Source organism: Pongo pygmaeus, chromosome 2 (genome assembly GCF_028885625.2).
Source record: "Pongo pygmaeus isolate AG05252 chromosome 2, NHGRI_mPonPyg2-v2.0_pri, whole genome shotgun sequence".
In the NCBI taxonomy this organism is placed as follows: domain Eukaryota; kingdom Metazoa; phylum Chordata; class Mammalia; order Primates; family Hominidae; genus Pongo; species Pongo pygmaeus.
This window is the reverse complement of record NC_085930.1, coordinates 32,360,528-32,378,290: the sequence shown is the minus strand read 5'-3', so window position 1 is coordinate 32,378,290 and position 17,763 is coordinate 32,360,528. Positions and strand designations below refer to the sequence as shown.

At 40.6% G+C, this 17,763-nt stretch overlaps 2 protein-coding genes across 3 annotated transcripts in view; one reads left to right on the top strand and one right to left on the bottom strand.

The window, feature by feature from the left end:
* Positions 1–8,706, top strand: part of LOC134737565 (filamin A-interacting protein 1-like) — a 50,053-nt gene extending 41,347 nt beyond the window's left edge. Inside the window, exon 3 of the mRNA XM_054482984.2 lies at positions 4,564–8,706. Coding sequence (XP_054338959.2) covers positions 4,564–4,755 — 192 coding nt within the window. The 3' untranslated portion in view covers positions 4,756–8,706. The remainder of the gene's footprint in view (positions 1–4,563) is intronic.
* Positions 1–17,351, bottom strand: part of CMSS1 (cms1 ribosomal small subunit homolog) — a 370,501-nt gene extending 353,150 nt beyond the window's left edge. The window contains exon 1 of one of the 2 annotated variants that reach the window (XM_054482990.2): positions 17,134–17,351. In XM_054482990.2, the coding sequence (XP_054338965.1) occupies positions 17,134–17,197 (64 nt within the window). In that variant the 5' untranslated portion in view covers positions 17,198–17,351. The remainder of the gene's footprint in view (positions 1–17,133) is intronic. The other variant, XM_054482988.2, reaches the window with a different exon arrangement.
* Between the last annotated feature and the right edge of the window lie 412 nt (positions 17,352–17,763).

Here is a 17,763-nt window from a genome sequence, read left to right as displayed (position 1 = left end):
CATATTGCCTATAAATAATTGGAGAGAGAGGAAAGTTGAGAGATAAAGCAGGAAAACAAGAAAGGTAAAACAATCAAAGAAGTTAGGATTATGACCAAGAAATAGGCATCTTAAGAAGTGATATAAGGAAAAAGACAAAGATGATGATGATGATGATCACAACAGGAACACCTAACACCCGAAACTTTAGATGGGCCAGGGACTTTACTACACAATATCTCTACTCCCCAAAGAAAACTTACAAGTAGGTATTTTAATCCCCAGATGAAGATTACAAATGAGGAAACTGAGGTTTACATGGGTAAAGTGTTTGCTCAAAGAGACACAGCTAGTTAGTGCCAAAACTAGAATGAAGACCCAAGACTGGCTCCACGGCTTGTGCTCTAGAGCACAAGTGCTCTACTACCCAAAGGCTGTTATAAGATGTAAGCCTGAGAATGACTAAACAATTAAATGAGTGCAAATGAAGAAATGAGAAAGAAATAGGAGAGGGGAGGGAGGAAAGGGTACAAAAAAGAAAAGCTGAGTAAAAGGAAAAAAGTTCACAGATGGATAAAAAGAGAACAAACGAGGAAGACAAGTATTTAAGGTTAGTATATTTTATTTTAACAAGTATTGCTACATCTGATGCTTGGTCTGACACTAAGTGGGGGCAACTGGGTGTGGAGGGATTTTGAAAACTTTATTTCAATGTTTTTTCTTGGATTGCCCCCACTGCTGACTGTTTAATTTCCACAGAAAGAGAGATTGGGAGGTGACAAGGTACAACCACAAACCATGATACATTACAGAACAAAGGCACCTATTTACTCTAACCTTTGCATCAGATACTGGACAACTCTTTAATATAAACCATAGCAGTAGAACACTATTCAAAACCAAATGATCTCTCATAGGAGGTTAATGAGAATGAGCTAATCAAATCAAAGGGCTTCCCTTTGAAAGACCCTTTCCTGTATAAAGTGTAAAACTTGTAGTGATAAAGTTTTATTGTTTAATAGGGGAGCTCTGAGGAAAATCAAGAGAAAAAACCCAAAGAATCATTATGAAATTTTGGGCTAGCTGCCAGATTCATTATCTCTTATTTCCATTCCACCACTCCCCATAAATTAGCAGTGATTTGTCAAACAATATAAAAGACAAAAGAAAAGAAGGCAATAATATTTCAAATATATTTTTCTTCAGTTTAGCATTTCCTTCTTTTCATCACCATATCCATCATCACTGCTTATATACTTTCCCATTAAACACTGAGATAAAAACAAAACTACAAAAACACTGTCAATTCTGATAACACATGGCCTTGGCCAAGCATTCCACAGCTGAGTCCCCAAGGGAGTAAGCAGCCCTGAATCCAACCACCGTCCCACACCACCTCAATTACCACATATCAAAATGACCAGAGGTCTCTGGGAGTCTTCAGCTTCTCAACCTCTAGAGCTAAGGTGTGATGCAGTCCCTGGAGTCAGGACCGCTCCTGAGAAAACACTGCTTTCTTACACAACATGTTGTCAATACAGCTCAAAAAGTTCAAAGCACTTACAAAATTAATTTCATTTAGAGAAAAGGAAACATCCTGACTCCAGCTGTCTGAGATCTGATAGTTTCTCCATAAATGCTGATTTTGTTCTGGTATATTTGTGCTCCATGATAATGTGAAAGAACAAAAGAGTCATGTAGAAATTGGGCTATAGAACTGCGACTTTGAATACAACTGAAAACACTTCACCTTTTCATACTTCTTTTGCTCATTATGACTCAATGCCTTCTAATAACTCACTATAACCAGGAAGTCTTCTAGATTGCTAGGTTTCTTTTGAGAATCTATGGATAAAACAAACCAACACTTTTAGAATTTAATATATTCCACAAATATACTCCTCTTCTTTCTACTGCTCCCTAGGTGGAACCACTTCTTCTGCCTCATTGAACTCAACATCCTTCAGACTTTTAAGCCATTCCAAATCCCAGTCTTCATGTTGACCTGGGTTAAGCATTTATTAAAAAATCGTTTTCTTCTATGAATGAGTTTTCCAACTTGCTTAATCTCCTCCAAGACATCTGCTTTCTGATGAAACCCAGGAGCCTCCAACTCTGAGTAGAACATTCACTGTGTGGTCTTAAAAGAGCCATATGCATGTATTTCTCTTGCAATATGCATTCCAAATTTGGATAAAACTTTCTTGGAGCTATTTGACATAACGCTCGATAAAAATGATCCAAGAGATGACACATTTTAATGCTCCATACCTCATTTACTGAAACATGTCCAAGGATAAAAGTCATACAAGAAAAAAAAAAAAAACATCTTTTTTTTTTTTTTGGAGACAGAGTCTTGCTCTGTGGCCCAGGCTGGAGTGCAATGCCATGATCTCGGCTCACTGCAACCTCCGCCTTGTGGGTTCAAGCGATTCTCCTGCCTCAGCCTCCCAAGTAGCTGGGATTACAGAAGCGCACCACGACGCCAAGCTGTTTATATTTTCAGTAGAGACAGGGTTTCGCTGTGTTGGCCAGGCTGGTCTCGAACTCCTGACCTCAAGTGATCCGCCCGCCTCAGCCTCGCAAAGTACTGGGATTACAGGCGTGAGCCACTGCGCTAGGCACCCCCCCTTTTTTTTTTTTTTTAAAGATTTGGGAATGGCCAGGCGCAGTGTCTCACACCTGTAATCCCAGCACTTTGGGAGGCCGAGGCGGGCGGATCACGGGGTCAGGAGATCGAGATCATCCTGGCTAACACAGTGAAACCCCATCTCTACTAAAAATACAAAAAATTAGCCGGGTGTGGTGGTGGGCACCTGTGGTCCCAGCTACTGGGGAGGCTGAGGCAGAATGGCGGGAGCCCGGGAGGCGGAGCTTGCAGTGAGCCGAGATCGCGCCACTGCACTCCAGCCTGGGTGATACAGCGAGACTCCGTCTCAAAAAAAAAAAAAAAAAAAAGATTTGGGAATGACAATTGGGGTTGTTCTGATAAAATAACAAGCCTTTGCTGCCATCTAGAGGTAAAATCTATGTAATGAAATTGGAGCTACCTAGAAAACAAAAGCTTGCACATCAATGATGTAGAAACAAGTAGGAGCCCAGTAACTTTCAGGCAGCTGGGCCTGAAAGTTATCACTGACCACCACTCCAAGCCACATTTTCTTCACCAACACATATCAGTGTTGCTCAAAAGGAACGAGCTCCACCAATACTGTGTGTCATACCAATCTGTCCCGGCCTTTCACAGTATTGAACTCTGCATACCCAGGTAGGCCAGAGTTCCAGGTGAAGAAAAAATAAAGCTTACATCTAAACGAAGTTCAATTATGGTAGCACTTTTCCAAGTGTGGTAGGCCAACCACCTGGTCGAAGAAATCACTCTGAGAGTTTATTAAAAATGTGAATTCCTGGACATATCCACAAACCAGTGAATTACAATGTATAGGGATAAGATTCAGAAATCTACAATTTAAAGACGATCCCAACATAGATTTTTGTACACTAAATTGGAGAACCAATCTAAATCTTGATAAAGTTACAGGACATCACAGAAATCCATCTTGGGAAGGCTATTATTAATGCTATAGTCACAATATTAGCAGACTTGATTAGTCTGTCATTGACTTCAACTGCAGCTTCTACTGCTCATGGCTTGGATAATATGGTTGTTCACAGAAATGTCCTGATCTCCAAGTTGTTTCCTTCCTTTTTTGTCTTTTAAAACAATTTAGTGTTGCTTTTTCTGATAGCATACTTACTATAAAATATGTGGAGAACACAGAAAATGTAAGAAAAATAAAAAGTACCTGTAAGTCCACTAATCAGGGTTAACAACTAATAGCATGGGTACATTTTCTTTTAGTATTTTTCTCTTCACATGTAAATAACTGAAGCATGTACACAGTTTTAAATTCTACTTTTAACATTTCTAAGTAAACATTTTCCTGAAGCTTTGGCCTCATTAACAAAGCATGTTGTCATAATTATACTATAATTCATTTAACACATCCTATTCATTTAACTGTCCATTTTTCATCATTATAAACAATGCTAAAATCAAATATCCTTGCCTGCCTCTCTACATCCTAGAAAAGATTCATAAGGCTCTTGATACATACTACCAAGCTGTTCCGCTAATCATCATTGGAGCTGCCCATCTCACCAAACTCATACTGTGAAAACTTTTAAAAGTCTAAAGGCCCAAGTCAAATGCCATATTTTTCATGAAGCACTCTTAAAGACAATCTCATCGAAATTAACCTTTCTCTGGCAATCTCATGGCTCTTTGAGATTAATTTGGGACACTACTGTTGTTTATGTCCTACTACACTGTGCCAAATATCTATTCATCTACGTATCTACCACTATCTCTATCAAGACCTGTGCACACAGCACACATTCAACACATACCAGATTACTTTACTGACGTTTTTTTCTTCAACCTGACAATCTTTGATCTGGTACATCCCCAGAAACTGGTGCTTTCAAAGCCAAATCCTCCAAACTGACTCCATGTCCTAAACAATTTCTACTTCTCCACCAACTGTACCATTAATTACCTTTTGTTCTCTTGTTTAATTCAAGATCAAGGAGGTATGCAAGCAGAGAATCCCAACATGGATCCCTCAACCAAAATCTACAGGCATCACCAAGATTTCCACTAAAGCCCCCACAGTGCCTATGGATAAGCCTATTTACCAAAATGGCTGTGGAAAGCTACACATCGTGAGAACTGTTACCTCCAACACTTTCCTCCATGTGGGAGGGAGAAGGTAACTCATACCAATGCACGGCCTGGATACATTCATCTACAGAAATATGTGGAAAGCTAAAATTACCACTATGAAAGGCCAAAGGACCATCTCTACAGGAAATGGTGAAGCAGCTTGGTGGACCTGATGAAGATCATCCCCAAAAAAGCAGCACATCTACAATTATTTTACTTCTATATGTGTATGTGCACATACAAACACTCACAGGCCTAGACCCACACCCAAATCTACCCATTTCCTCATCCTACATATAATCTAACCCAAAGATGAACTATCTAGAGTCAGCCTGGGATAGGACTGAATTCACTAGAACAGTTCAAGAGTTTTCTGGTGAAAACAGAAGTAATTCTTCATTCTACAGAACTTTGCTGATTAATCACATTTTGCTAAGAAAAGGTGATAGCAAAAATTCCTAATCTGAGTCAAGAAAATCAGAGTATTTCCATCAAGATGACAGGACAATTAAAATCCCACTTTAAGGTCTAAAACTATGATTTCTTTATGACCAGGAGGGAAAAACCAAAGTGATAATTCTTAAAGGAGGAAAAGCATAACAAAAGTGAGTAACAGCTGAATATGTCCTTTGTGCAGAATACCTGACAATCACTGGTGTAGTAAGCATACCTGATCACTGGCACTTAGTCTCAGTAACACTGAGATATTTTAGGGAGATATGAATCAATGTTCCAGGTGCTCGAAAAAAATACACAATTTATCATCTCACAGGACATTGTTTATTCATATCTCTTCTCTGAATAAACACTATCGAAAATCAGTTGATTCAACAAAAGCTTGGGGTTAGGAGACTCAAATTCCAATCCTAGATTTTCATTCATGTGACAACGATCTTTGCATTCATCAATCTAAGCCTTGAGTTTCCACATGTAAAACAGGAAAGTGAAATAATTCCTCAGGTCCCTTCCAGTTCTGATAACCTATGAATATGTCCAACTATTAATACAAAATGTTGAATTCAAACATTCATCTATAAGGCTAGACACAGTCCCCTGGCAGAAAGCTAAAGCACTTCTTTTCATCACACTGAAAACTCTCTCATTGAATTGAGAGAAAGGTGTGCCTATAATTCAGTGTGGACAGAGTAATACAGGACGTTTTAAGACAAGGCATGTTTGACACAAAAGGCAGTTCAAAAAACATTTAAAAAAGCTTCAATCGAGGGGGGAAAAAATCAATGGAACGACACTAAACATTTTTTGTGATCCTTCACTAAAAACTGGAAGCATGACCCTGGAAGAAATCCTCATAGTTAAGGACTGCTTTAGCCAGCTGCCCTGGGTTGGAGCCAGCAGAGCAAGAGCAAAGGAACTCCCATTCCCCATACTTATCTAACTAAGTCCGCCTCATTACACTAATGCCACTGTACAAACACCTCCAGGCCCCTGCAATTTCAAGGAGGAGAAGGAGCTAGAGGCCTGGGCAGCATTGAAAGGGATGATGGGCAGCATTGAGAGGGATGATGGGCAGCGTTGAAAGGGATGATGGGAAGCATTGAGAGGGATGATGTGCAGCAGTCCCAGCAGGCAAGTGGCAGAGGGCAGTAGGGGGAGGTCAAATGAATTAAAAGCCTGAAATGGAAAAGTCTAAGTGAAAGGAGAGCAGGAAGAGAATAGTAGAAGGGGATGGACTACAAAAGAAGGTGAAGACTGGGCATGGTGGCTCACACCAGTAACCCCAGCACTTTGGGAAGCTGAGGTGAGAGGATTGCTTGAGGCCAGGAGCTCAAGACCAGTCTGGGCAACTTGGCAAGACCTTGTCTCTCCGAAAAGAAAAAAAAAAAAAGCCAGGTGTGGTGGTGCACACCTGTAGTCCTAGCTACTTAGGAGGAAGAGGCAAGAGGATTGTTTGAGCCCAGAAGTCCGAGGCTGCAGTGAGCATGATCACACCACTGCACTCCAGCCCGACTGACAGAGCAAGATCTTGTTTGTGTGTGGGGGGGGTGGGGGGGGAAGGGTGCAGTGATGAAGCTCTACCATAAAAAAAAAAAATACATGTATGTAGAGAGTGCTGAGTACTGTGCCTCACATAGAGCAGGTATTTGATAAACCTAGAGTGAATAGAGAATGAGTAAATGAAGAAGAGAAGGTCATTCAGTCAAGACATTTTCTCACTTGAGAAAACATGCTAAGAGACAGCAATGGTGTATGACAGGGTTAGGAAAAGTAGTTATGCCCAGGTGACAGTCAACATTGGTAATTATGCTAATAGAAAAAAAACCCATTGGAATCCCTTAGTGAAAACCAAACAGGTTGAAAGGAAGCATAAAACAGGAAAAACAACATGCACTAACAATAGTCCCAGAAAAACAAAATACCTTGGGAAAAATTTTACTCTGAAGAGAAGCACAAAATACGTTGTATGTTGAAGATTTCAAAATTGTTTTCTCCCATGTCAGGAGACTTCCTAAAGTACATTTTTATCCAAGCTAGCATAAGTTTAAGAGGAAGCACAAAAAGAGGGACAAGATAGTACACAAAGTACTAAAAAATTTGGGTAGAAGCCGGGCACGGTGGCTCACGCCCGTAATCCCAGCACTTTGGGAGTCTGAGGCGGGTGGATCACCTGAGGTCAGGAGTTCGAGACCAGCTTCACCAACGTGGAGAAACCTCGTCTCTACTAAAAATGCAAAATTAGCTGGGCATGGTGGCACATGCCTGTAATCCCAGCTACTCTGGAGGCTGAGGCAGAAGAATCTGCTTGAACCCAGGAGGCAGAGGTTGCAGTGAGCCGAGATCACGTCACTCCAGCCTGGGCAGTAAGAGCAAAACTCTGTCTCAAATGAAAAAAAAAAAATTGGGGTAGAAAAATGTCGACACTTCTATGGGAACCAGCAGAAACTCATCTTTAAATGGTAATGCAGTTCTAATCCCATTAAGACAAAAGTCTTCAAAGTAAAGTTATATTGGCCGGGTGCGGTGACTCACACCTGTAATCCCAGCACTTTGGGAGGCCAAGGCGGGCAGATCACACGAGGCCAGGAGTTTGAGGCCAGTCTGGTCAACATGGTGAAACTCCATCTCTATTAAAAACACAAAAATTAGCTGGGCTTGGTGGTGCATGGCTGTAATCCCAGCTACTCAGGAGGCTGAGGCATGAGAATCACTTGAGTCTGGGAGGCAGAGGGTACAGTGGGCCAAGATCATGCCACTGCACTATAGCCTTGGTGACAGAGTGAGACGCTGTCTCAAAATAATAATAATAAACAAAGTTATATTTTAACAAAAGGATTAACAACCAAAAACCAAGCTTATTTCAAGCAATATGTATTAATAATATAATAAAAACGCAAATACAACTATAAAGTGAGAATACTATTTGGAGTTCAAAACAGTAATATCTGACCTATATGTAACACAACTGAAATATAAAGAATCTTGCCTCCTGGGCATGTTGTTTCCGCAACAGTGTGGCCTCTGAAGAACAATGAAAATAAAAGAAGCTGACCTAATAATTCTAGAGTGATTTCACTTGATGAATTGTTTTAAAGTAAGCAGATAAAAATCCAAGTGAGTGAAAACAAATCCAATTTGTAATAAAAATGTTAAAAACCTGATACTTTTAAGCTGAAGTCTTTTCCTGGTCCTTCATTTATTTACCTTCAAGGTTTCTGAACTAATCTTGAGATATTTTAGAATCAAATATCTGATTTTAACAGATATGTGACTGGTCTAATACATGGCTGATAATTACTAAGTAACGGAGTAACTAAGGTAAAACACAATTCTCTCTGGATTTGTTTCAAATTTCTTCTCCTGAAGACACGTGACATACAATTCATGATGTGACTTTGAGTTTGGGGCAGCGTTTGCAAACTGTGGTTCACAGGCCAAATTCAATCCACTGTGAATGTTGAAAAACAATCAAAATAAGACTATTTTGCGATGTGAAATTAAATAAAATTCAAATACTGTTGTCCATAAATAAAATTTTATTGGAACACAGCCATACCCATTCGTTTACATATTTATTTTCTATGACTGCTTTTACACTGCAACAGCAGTTATGACAGTGATGACTGGACCTACAAAACCTAAAATATTTATTATCTGGATTTATATGAAAAAAGTTTGCTGACCTCTGGTCTAGTGTGAACTAGAACAAGGAACTCAGAAATAAGAATTTAAGAGCTTGATCAACTACTTTTTATAAGCAATATTAGCCATTTAAAAATCAATTAAGAATTCTATGAAAGCTGATAAAAATGGGGAAACTATATTTCAAGCTGTGATATATTTAGTAAAATGTATAATTCTATGAATGCATCTGAAGTGTTCCACTAAAGAACATTAGATTAACGACAGATAAAAGACTTGTGCTGGGCCGGGCTCTGTGGCTCACCACCTGTAATCCTAGTACTTTGGGAGGCGGAGGCAGGCGGATCATGAGGACAGGAGATCAAGACCATCCTGCCTAACATGGTGAAACCCCCTCTCTACTAAAGATACAAAAAATTAGCCAGGCATGGTGGCATGCGCCTGTAGTCCCAGCTACTTAGGAGGCTGATGCAGGAGAATCGCTTGAACTCAGGAGGTGGAGGTTGCAGTGTGCCAAGATTGCGCCACTGCACTCCAGCCTGGGGGACAAGAGCAAAACTCTGTCTCAAAAAAAAAAAAAAAAAAAGAAAAAGAGATTTGTACCACAAAATAATACATTATTATTGAATCTGAGGGAGGAAACGGAAGTTATGTATAGGCCTTCCACATTTATAAGTTGTATTTTTCAAGAGATTCATGGACATTTAGCAAAATTATAGCAGGAACTACCTGACATGCACTTTAAGGAAATATGCATAAATTTCCACCTTTAAATGTTCATAATTGTTATCAAGAACTACTCATTTAATCATCTGAAAGAACTGTGGAAATTATATGCAGTAAATTAAACCAGACCGTGAAGGTTATCTAAGGGTCCATCTGTTACAGCCTTCAAGTATAGAGCAATGACTAATAACATAGTCATTTTTCTCCCTCCTCTTTCTTCTTTCCTTCCCCTTGCTTTTAAAATTCATCCTGCCCCTGTGTTTTGCCCTTGAATATCTGTCAATACTATTTGCATTTTGACTGAACCACATCAATGTGTAAATCCTGTAATGTAAGCTGATTATGTTTTTTCCCTCTAATTCTGGTACAGTGTCTAAAACAAGGCTAAGCATGAGAGCTTGACGAATGATTATGAAAACATGCCCAGAAGTCGATCCTCTGTTGTGTGTTATTAACGTCTCCTACAAATATTCCAAGTCTGAATTTTATATGTAGAGACAATGCCTTACAACATCTACAATGCAAGACTGTCTATATGTAAAACTAATACTGTAAAGGTTTAACTTTGGTGTGAAAAAAGAAAAAACACAAAACAAAAAAACCTGGGTACTTGGGTTTAAAGAAAAGATCCAAGGTGCTCCGCTACTCCATTTCCAGAAGGAATTCAGCATGGATAAAGCCATATAATTTGAAGAATATACCATAAAATGATATTACAACAAAAATATTTACAAAGCTCATTTCAGCAACCTCAAAAATAAGCACATTGATTCTAGGTGACAAAAGTTGTCACCCGTAAAAATTACAGGCTTATTTACAAAGAGTCTGTTGTCCTCTTTCCAAACGTAATTTATAAAATTAAATCCAAATATGGTTACAATAAAATGTTAGTAAGACACAGTTTTACAACGACTACTAATGTAATTTTGAAAAGAGAAAAGCGGCATTTGCCAAATCTGTCAAAAGCCTGGACAGCAGTTTGACAAATCTGCTAGCAGATCAAGGTTCTTTTGATAAAGATCTCCTAGGTTGAGGTCTTCAAGGTGTGACTACGAAATATTAATAATTAATTGAATAACTAACAAATACTTAATGAGTGCCTTCTCTGTACCCAGATACTACTCTAGGCCCTGAAACGAAAGCAAACAAGACAAACAAAATACCTGCTCATGTGGAGCTCTTACAGACTAGTGCTTGGAAAAAGTAATTAATTTAACAAGGAAAAATAATAGTTGGTGCTAAGTGCTCTGCTGAGAATTATAATAACATAATAATTTAATAGATATTGTGATAATGTAATAGAGCACCTAGATAGTTACTCTAGACTGCCTGATCAGGAAGTGCTGCTCTGAGTAGGTGACGTTTGAACTGAGTACTTAATGTTAAGACAGAGCCAGCTGGCCGGGCCTGGTGGCTCACGCCTGGAATCCCAGCGCTTTGGGAGGTCGAGGTGGGCGGATCGAGAGGTCAGGAGTTCGAGACCAGCCTGGCCAACATGGTGAAATCCCGTCTCTACTAAATATACAAAAAGTAGCTGGGTGTGGTGGCAGGTGCCTGTAATCCCAGCTACTCAGAAGGCTGAGGCGGGAGAATCATTTGAACTCAGGAGGTGGAGGATGCAGTGAGCTGAGATTGCACCATTGCACTCTAGCCTGGGTGACAGGGCAAGACTCTAGCTCAAAAAAAAAAAACAAAAAAAAAAAAACGAAAGCCAGCCAATCAGAAGGACAGGACAGAAAGGAAAAGAAACAGCTAACACAAATGGCTAAGTAAGACAGAGTGAGTGTGGCCTACTGAGGAACAGAATGAAGGCTGGTGTGGGTGGGGCAGCATAAACTATAGGGGAGTAAATAGTAGAAGACCTGGTGGCCACCAGCCGTGGTAAGTAATTTGAATTTCATTCTATGTGCCAGGGAAAAAGCTATTGGAAGGTTTAAGCAGGAAAGTGGCCTGACTTCTTTTCAAAAGACCTCTAGCTGGTGAGTGAGGGACAAGGTGGAAACTCTGAGCCCTGTTAGAAGCTTATGGCAGAAGGATGATAATGTATACTTCAATGGAGGCAGAGCGGAGAAAAATGCAAAGAAAGAATCAGGATATGTTTTGGAGGTAGTGACAACAGGACTTGATGGATGAGATATAGGGGTGAAAAAAATAAATAAATCAGAATACTGCTAGGCCTTTGTGAAATTGTGTAGTTGGTGGTTTAATTTATGGAGACAGGAAAGTCTGGAGAAAAAGCAGGTTTGGAGAATAATTCAGTAGCTGCGTCTTGTTTACATTTGACATCCCTATTAAATAACTAAGCAAAGATTTAAAGAAGGCAGCCATATATGTTAAGCTTTGAGCTCCAGGATCAGGTTTGAGTTACTGGCAGAAATGGTTCTCAAAGCCCAAATGGAAAAGCTGCTTATTTGTAGCTCCAAGTAACCAGTGCTCTTTAAAAGAGTAAACTTTGGAAAACTAATAGACACAATTTCATAACTATATATAAACAAAAGACTTTCTAAATTATAAGTCTCTTTAAACCAATAATGGATTATTCCTTTAGAGGTGAGATTCTTACCACTGATAATGAGAATGCAAAAGATAAGCACACAGGCTCTGGTTTCAGACTGCCTGCATATGAATCACAGCTCCCCCATTTACCAATTAAATAGATAGTATTGGGTGAATTAAATTAAATAGTATTAGGTAAATCATTTAATTTCTCAGTGTCTCAACTTCCTCATCAGTAAAATAAAGATAACAACAGTAACTACAGCTGGTGTACTTGGGAAGATTAAATTAACAAGAACATGTAAAGCAATCAAAACAGCATCTGGCAGGTAGTAAGTGCTCAACAAATGCAAGCTGGTAGTATTATTATTATTATTATCATCATTATTATTTTGAGATGGAGTTTTGTTCTTATTGCCCAGGCTGGAGTGCCAGTGGCATGATCTCAGCTCACTGCAACCTCCGCCTCCTGGGTTCAAGCAATTCTCCTGCCTCAGCCTCCTGAGTAGCTGGGATTACAGGTGTGTGCCACCATGCCCAGCTAATTTTTTGTATTTTTAGTAGAGACAGGGTTTCATCACATTGGTCAGGCTGGTCTCAAACTCCTGACCTCAGGTGATCCACCTGCCTCAGCCTCCCAAAGTGTAGGGATTACAGGCGTGAGCCACTGCGCCTGGCCGCAAACTGGTATTATTACCTGCAGTCTCCTGGCACTGTACACAGAAGTGTCTTAACACTTCAGTTTTCTAGTTAGGTGCTTGGGAAGAGATGTCATCAAAGATTCAGAATGAGTTGGGGAAGCATATGAAAGACCCTCCTTAAAAGACATGGAGGCTCAATGTTACAGACTGCTAAGAATATGCTCTTTAAAAATAACCTATCTGTATGCCAGTTATTCCTAAATCTGTATCTCAGCCTGGATCTGGCCCTGGGGCTCCAGACTCACATACTTAGCTGCCTACTGGGTACTGGATTTGGTAATTTAATAGGTATATCATTGAAATAAAAAGGGAAAGCAATCAGTATTCTCTTCATCTTCAGTGAGTAAATGATCAAGTAACATTTTCTTTTATCTTTTCCTTTTTTTCTTTTTTTTGAGACAGAGTCTCAGTCTGTAGCACAGGCTGGAGTGCAGTGGTGCGATCTTGGCTCGCCGCAAGCTCCGCCTCCTGGGTTCAAGCAATTCTCCTGCCTCAGCCTCCTGAGTAGCTGGGACTACAAGTGCCTGTTACCACACCTGGCTAATTTTTGTCCTTTTAGTAGAGACAGGTTTTCTCCATGTTGGCCAGGCTGGTCTCAAACTCCTGGACTCAGGTGATCTGCCCACCTTGGCCTCCCAAAGTGCTGGGATTACAGGCCCTCAAGTGACATTTCCAACTGCAGAATTTCTTGGCTCTCTTCCTTAAGTCACGAAATCCATGCTGTGATTGACATTCTCTCAGTTTTCAGCTTCACACTGAGAAAGTACCCAGACCGATCAACTACATTAAAATCTCAGGCATTGTATTTGCTCATTTCAGCATTAATATTTTCAAATCATTATTCTACTGAACGTATTACTTACTATAAGTCACTTCAAACGTTTCTGAAGGTTTACAGGGAATAAGGAAATAAATCAAATATTAGATGCCATTAGACGATTCCTGGGGTCTTATGCCTAAGACATCCTGGGCTGCACACTCAGCACTGTGACTCCCAGCTGTCTTATGTTGGGGCTATGACTCCAATTGCCACCAATGGAGTGACTAGACATCCCTTAAGGACCAGGAGAGTCCCTGCAAAATTCTAATTGCATAGCCTTCCACTCACAAAAGTGTCTAGATTGGATGAGAAATTACATGTCTGCCTACATACTCTGTAGCAGGTAACATGCATACACACATACATTTATTCTGCTAACATCCACCAAACACCAATTAAGTGCCAGGTCCCATGTTGAGCTCCAGTGCAATGTAGAACTCTAGCACAAAAATGACAGGTTTTAAAGAGCCATGAAAACTTTGTGTTACATACCACATCTAAGAAGACATGAGAACAGCCAAAAAATAGTACAGTTCCTTAGACAGACAACAAACAGATAGGCACATTAGATAGGTGTTATAAACCATGTACAACCAACAAGTATTTGTAAGTGACTGAAATCTTCCACTGCCTTGCTACCATGGATTTCAAGGGGGAACAGATTATAGCAAAAGATGTTTATTTTTATAGGCAGGTAGCATAATCCACAACAGGAATAAAAGCACCAATACAACTATCTTTCCTTTCTCTGATTTAACGTATTATTTCTCCTTCAACTTTCAAAACAAAACATAATTCACGTATTTCAGGATGAAATAACAATTGAATACATTTGATATCCCTATCAAATAACTTCAGCAAAGACTTCAAGAAGGCAGCCAGGTAAGTAAGCCTTGTGCTCTAGGATCAAGGCTAGATCCCATCAATAAAAGAAGAATAAGGAAATCTGAAGTGGTTCAGCTGTGATTTCTTTCGAATTAGAAACGCTGTACAGATTACAGTTAGGCAAATTGCCAGTGAATAATCAAGGAGATTTCAAATAAAGGCATATACTTACTTTGCTTAGGAGCAGCGAACAAAGCAAAGGCCTGTGATAAATTTAATGCCAGCAATTTTCAAAGCTCAGTCTTGGCCGGGTGCGGTGATTCACACCTGTAATCCCAGGACTTTGGGAGGCCAAGGCGAGCAGATCACTTCAGGTCAGGAGTTCAAGACCAGCCTGGCCAACATGGTGAAACCCCGTCTCTACTAAAAATACAAAAATTAGCTGGGGGTGGTGGTAGGCTCCTGTAATCCCAGCTACTCGAGAGGCTGAGGCAGGAGAATTGCTTGAACCCAGGAGGTGGAGGTTGCAGTGAACTGAGATCGCAGCCACTGTACTCCAGACTGGGGGACAAGAGTGAGACTTCTTCTCAAAAAAAAAAAAAAAAAGGTTAGTCTTATGGCTAGAAGGAATGTAAGAAGTAGAGCAACCTTAGGCACTCCAACACATTGTCTTCATGAGAATTCTGGCAACTTAGATGAAGGAGGCTGTAGCAATTTAAAGTTTTACTAGATTCAGTGTTTAAAATGGTTGGGGGCCAGGCGCGGTGGCTTACGCCTGTAATCCCAGCACTTAGGGAGGCCGAGGCGGGCAGATCACGAGGTCAAGAGATCAAGACCAGCCTGGCCAACACGGTGAAACCCCGTCTCTACTAAAAATACAAAAATTAGCTGGGTGTTGTGGCGGGCACCTGTAATCCCAGTTACTTGAGAGGCTGAGGCAGGAGAATCGCTTGAACCCAGGAGGCAGAGGTTGCAGTGAGCCGAGATCGTGCCACTGCACTCCAGCCTGGGCGACAGAGGGAGACTCCGCGTCAAAAAAAAAAAAAAGAAAAAAAAAACCTGTTGGCTGGTAAAACCCTAAAAAAGATGATCTTTAAGGGCTCTTTACAGATTATGATACAAAGGCCCAGAGAAGTCACAAAGTAGTAGCGGGAAAAGCATGACTTTCAAAATCAATCACACTTGACTTAACTCTTCCCAGACCTCTTCTTCAATGTGTGTTCCTAAGAACACGACTTAACTTTTTTCTGTTTCTTCACCTATACAAATGAAGAGAATACTTACCTTTTAGGGATGTTATGAAGGTTAAATAAATTCATATTTATGAAGACATTTGTCACATAACAGATACTCAATACATGTTGATTGCCTTTCTTCCAAGGGATGAATAACTTGAAAGTCACACAGCTAGTGAGGACTAGAACCAAGAATTGGGATCCCCTTCACCACTCAAACAGACTTCAACTATTTCTTAAATGGCCTCTGTTAATCTTCAATCATATCATAAAATAGAGCTTTTTAACACCTGAGTTGGGAGGGGTAGTTATTAAAGTAAATGTGGAACACCGCAGGGCTGCAAAAGAGTCAGGAAGTTTAATCAAGGAAATGTTGTATTGGCTACCTTTCTAAAAATGACATCTGCTTAGTTTGTACCTGAAGGCTTGACCTTCCGGAAACAATGCAACAAATGAAGTCGGTTATTTTTAATGGATATTTCACAACTAGTATTTCAAGATTGTTTGCAGCAAATAGGTATCAAGTGTCTAACATGTGCAGGGCCCTGTGGATGACAGAAGTATGAATCTGACTTTGGCCCTGTCTTCTCTTGTAGAGAAAAGAGGCAGACCTTGAGGAGTGATAAAAACCAACTAACCAATAATTGCATGGTAGGTGTGATGGAACTTAAAAAGTTCAAGGCTAGCCTGACATGGGGGGTTACTTAATGCTACTCTAATTGGGGATGACATGCCCACTACATCAGGAGTTGGTAAACATAGCAGAGCATAGTAGAAACTATTCAAATTGTGTTAACTGAATTCTAGTATTGTTTCTGAAAGGAGCTAGCTTTGTGAACTTGTCAAGTTACTTGACATCTTTAGGTTATGTTTCTCATCTGTAAAATAAGTGAGTTCAAAGGATGATCTCTATTTAAGCCTCCTTCCAGTTCTAATATTCCAAATTACATGATAATGATGATGACCACAAGAAATACAGCAACTTATATTTACCACACATTATATGTCAAGCACTGTGCTAAAGTGCTTTACTGTACTAACTTCACTTAATCTTCACAACTTTATGAAATGGACATTATTGTTACCATTATTTTACAGATGAGGAAAAGGAGGCTAAACAGTATCAGAATACCGTAGTCGTGATTTGAATGGAAGCAGTCTGAAGCAGTAACCCCTGCTTCTGACCTCAGTCTAAATTGAAAGCAGTTCATGGGTCACCCTTAACCATCATACAAAGTTGCCTCTCTTCACAAAAACTGTCTTATCTATTCTCAAGAAATAAGGAAAAGAGAAAGCTTGTGGAAAGGATCCTTCCTGGCTGGCAGACAGATCTGAGTTAATGTCACAGTTGTCTGTTTCACGTGTTAAAAAATCTCTTGCACCATTTTCCCCGAGATGCTTGCGCGCTCCCAAGGCGGTGCACACCCCTGCCGGGTGGACACCGCGACCGCCAGAAGCGACCAGGGCTGAGGCGCATGGAAGGGCTCCGGGAGAGGCCCCGTAGGAGAGCGGGCACAGAGTGGGTACCTGGGCTGCTGCCTGCTCCAGCCGGCTGGTTCTTCCACCACTCGTCTCCGAGATCGTCTGCCATTTCAGCTCAGGACTCGACGTGGGCGGAACAGCAGCGGGAGGCGGCCAGCTGCAGAGAATCACGCTGTCTCAAAGCCAGGCGGCCGGCGTAGCTACACGCGGAGCCCCAGCTAGACACTGTCGCCTCCGCCCCGCGGCGATGACGTCACACCTCTGCCCCGCCTCTCCGGCAGCCGCTTCCAGACTCGTCGCAGTTTCCACACAGGCGCCGACAGGCAGAAGCAGTTTGGAAACGCAAAATAAATCCCCCCAAAGCTTATAGACAAAAAGGAACATAAGATGAAAGGTATTGTCATCGTTTTTGATAATGTATTTTTAAAAAATTTTGTTTAGGTGTTACGTTTCTCGATAAGATTGTGTCGAAAGTGTGAGACACGATGCGAAGACGATTTTTCTCCGCTCAGTTTCAAAGAACTTGCGTTGCGGGAGAAGACCCAAACACGTGCGTGTGTTTTCACTTGTGTGTCAGTGTTTCAGAGTTTGTGTGTTTGTACAGTTTGCTCTTAGAAAACATGCACAAGGATCCATGACCATGAATGTCGGGCCTTTGTGGTAAATGTAGTTCTG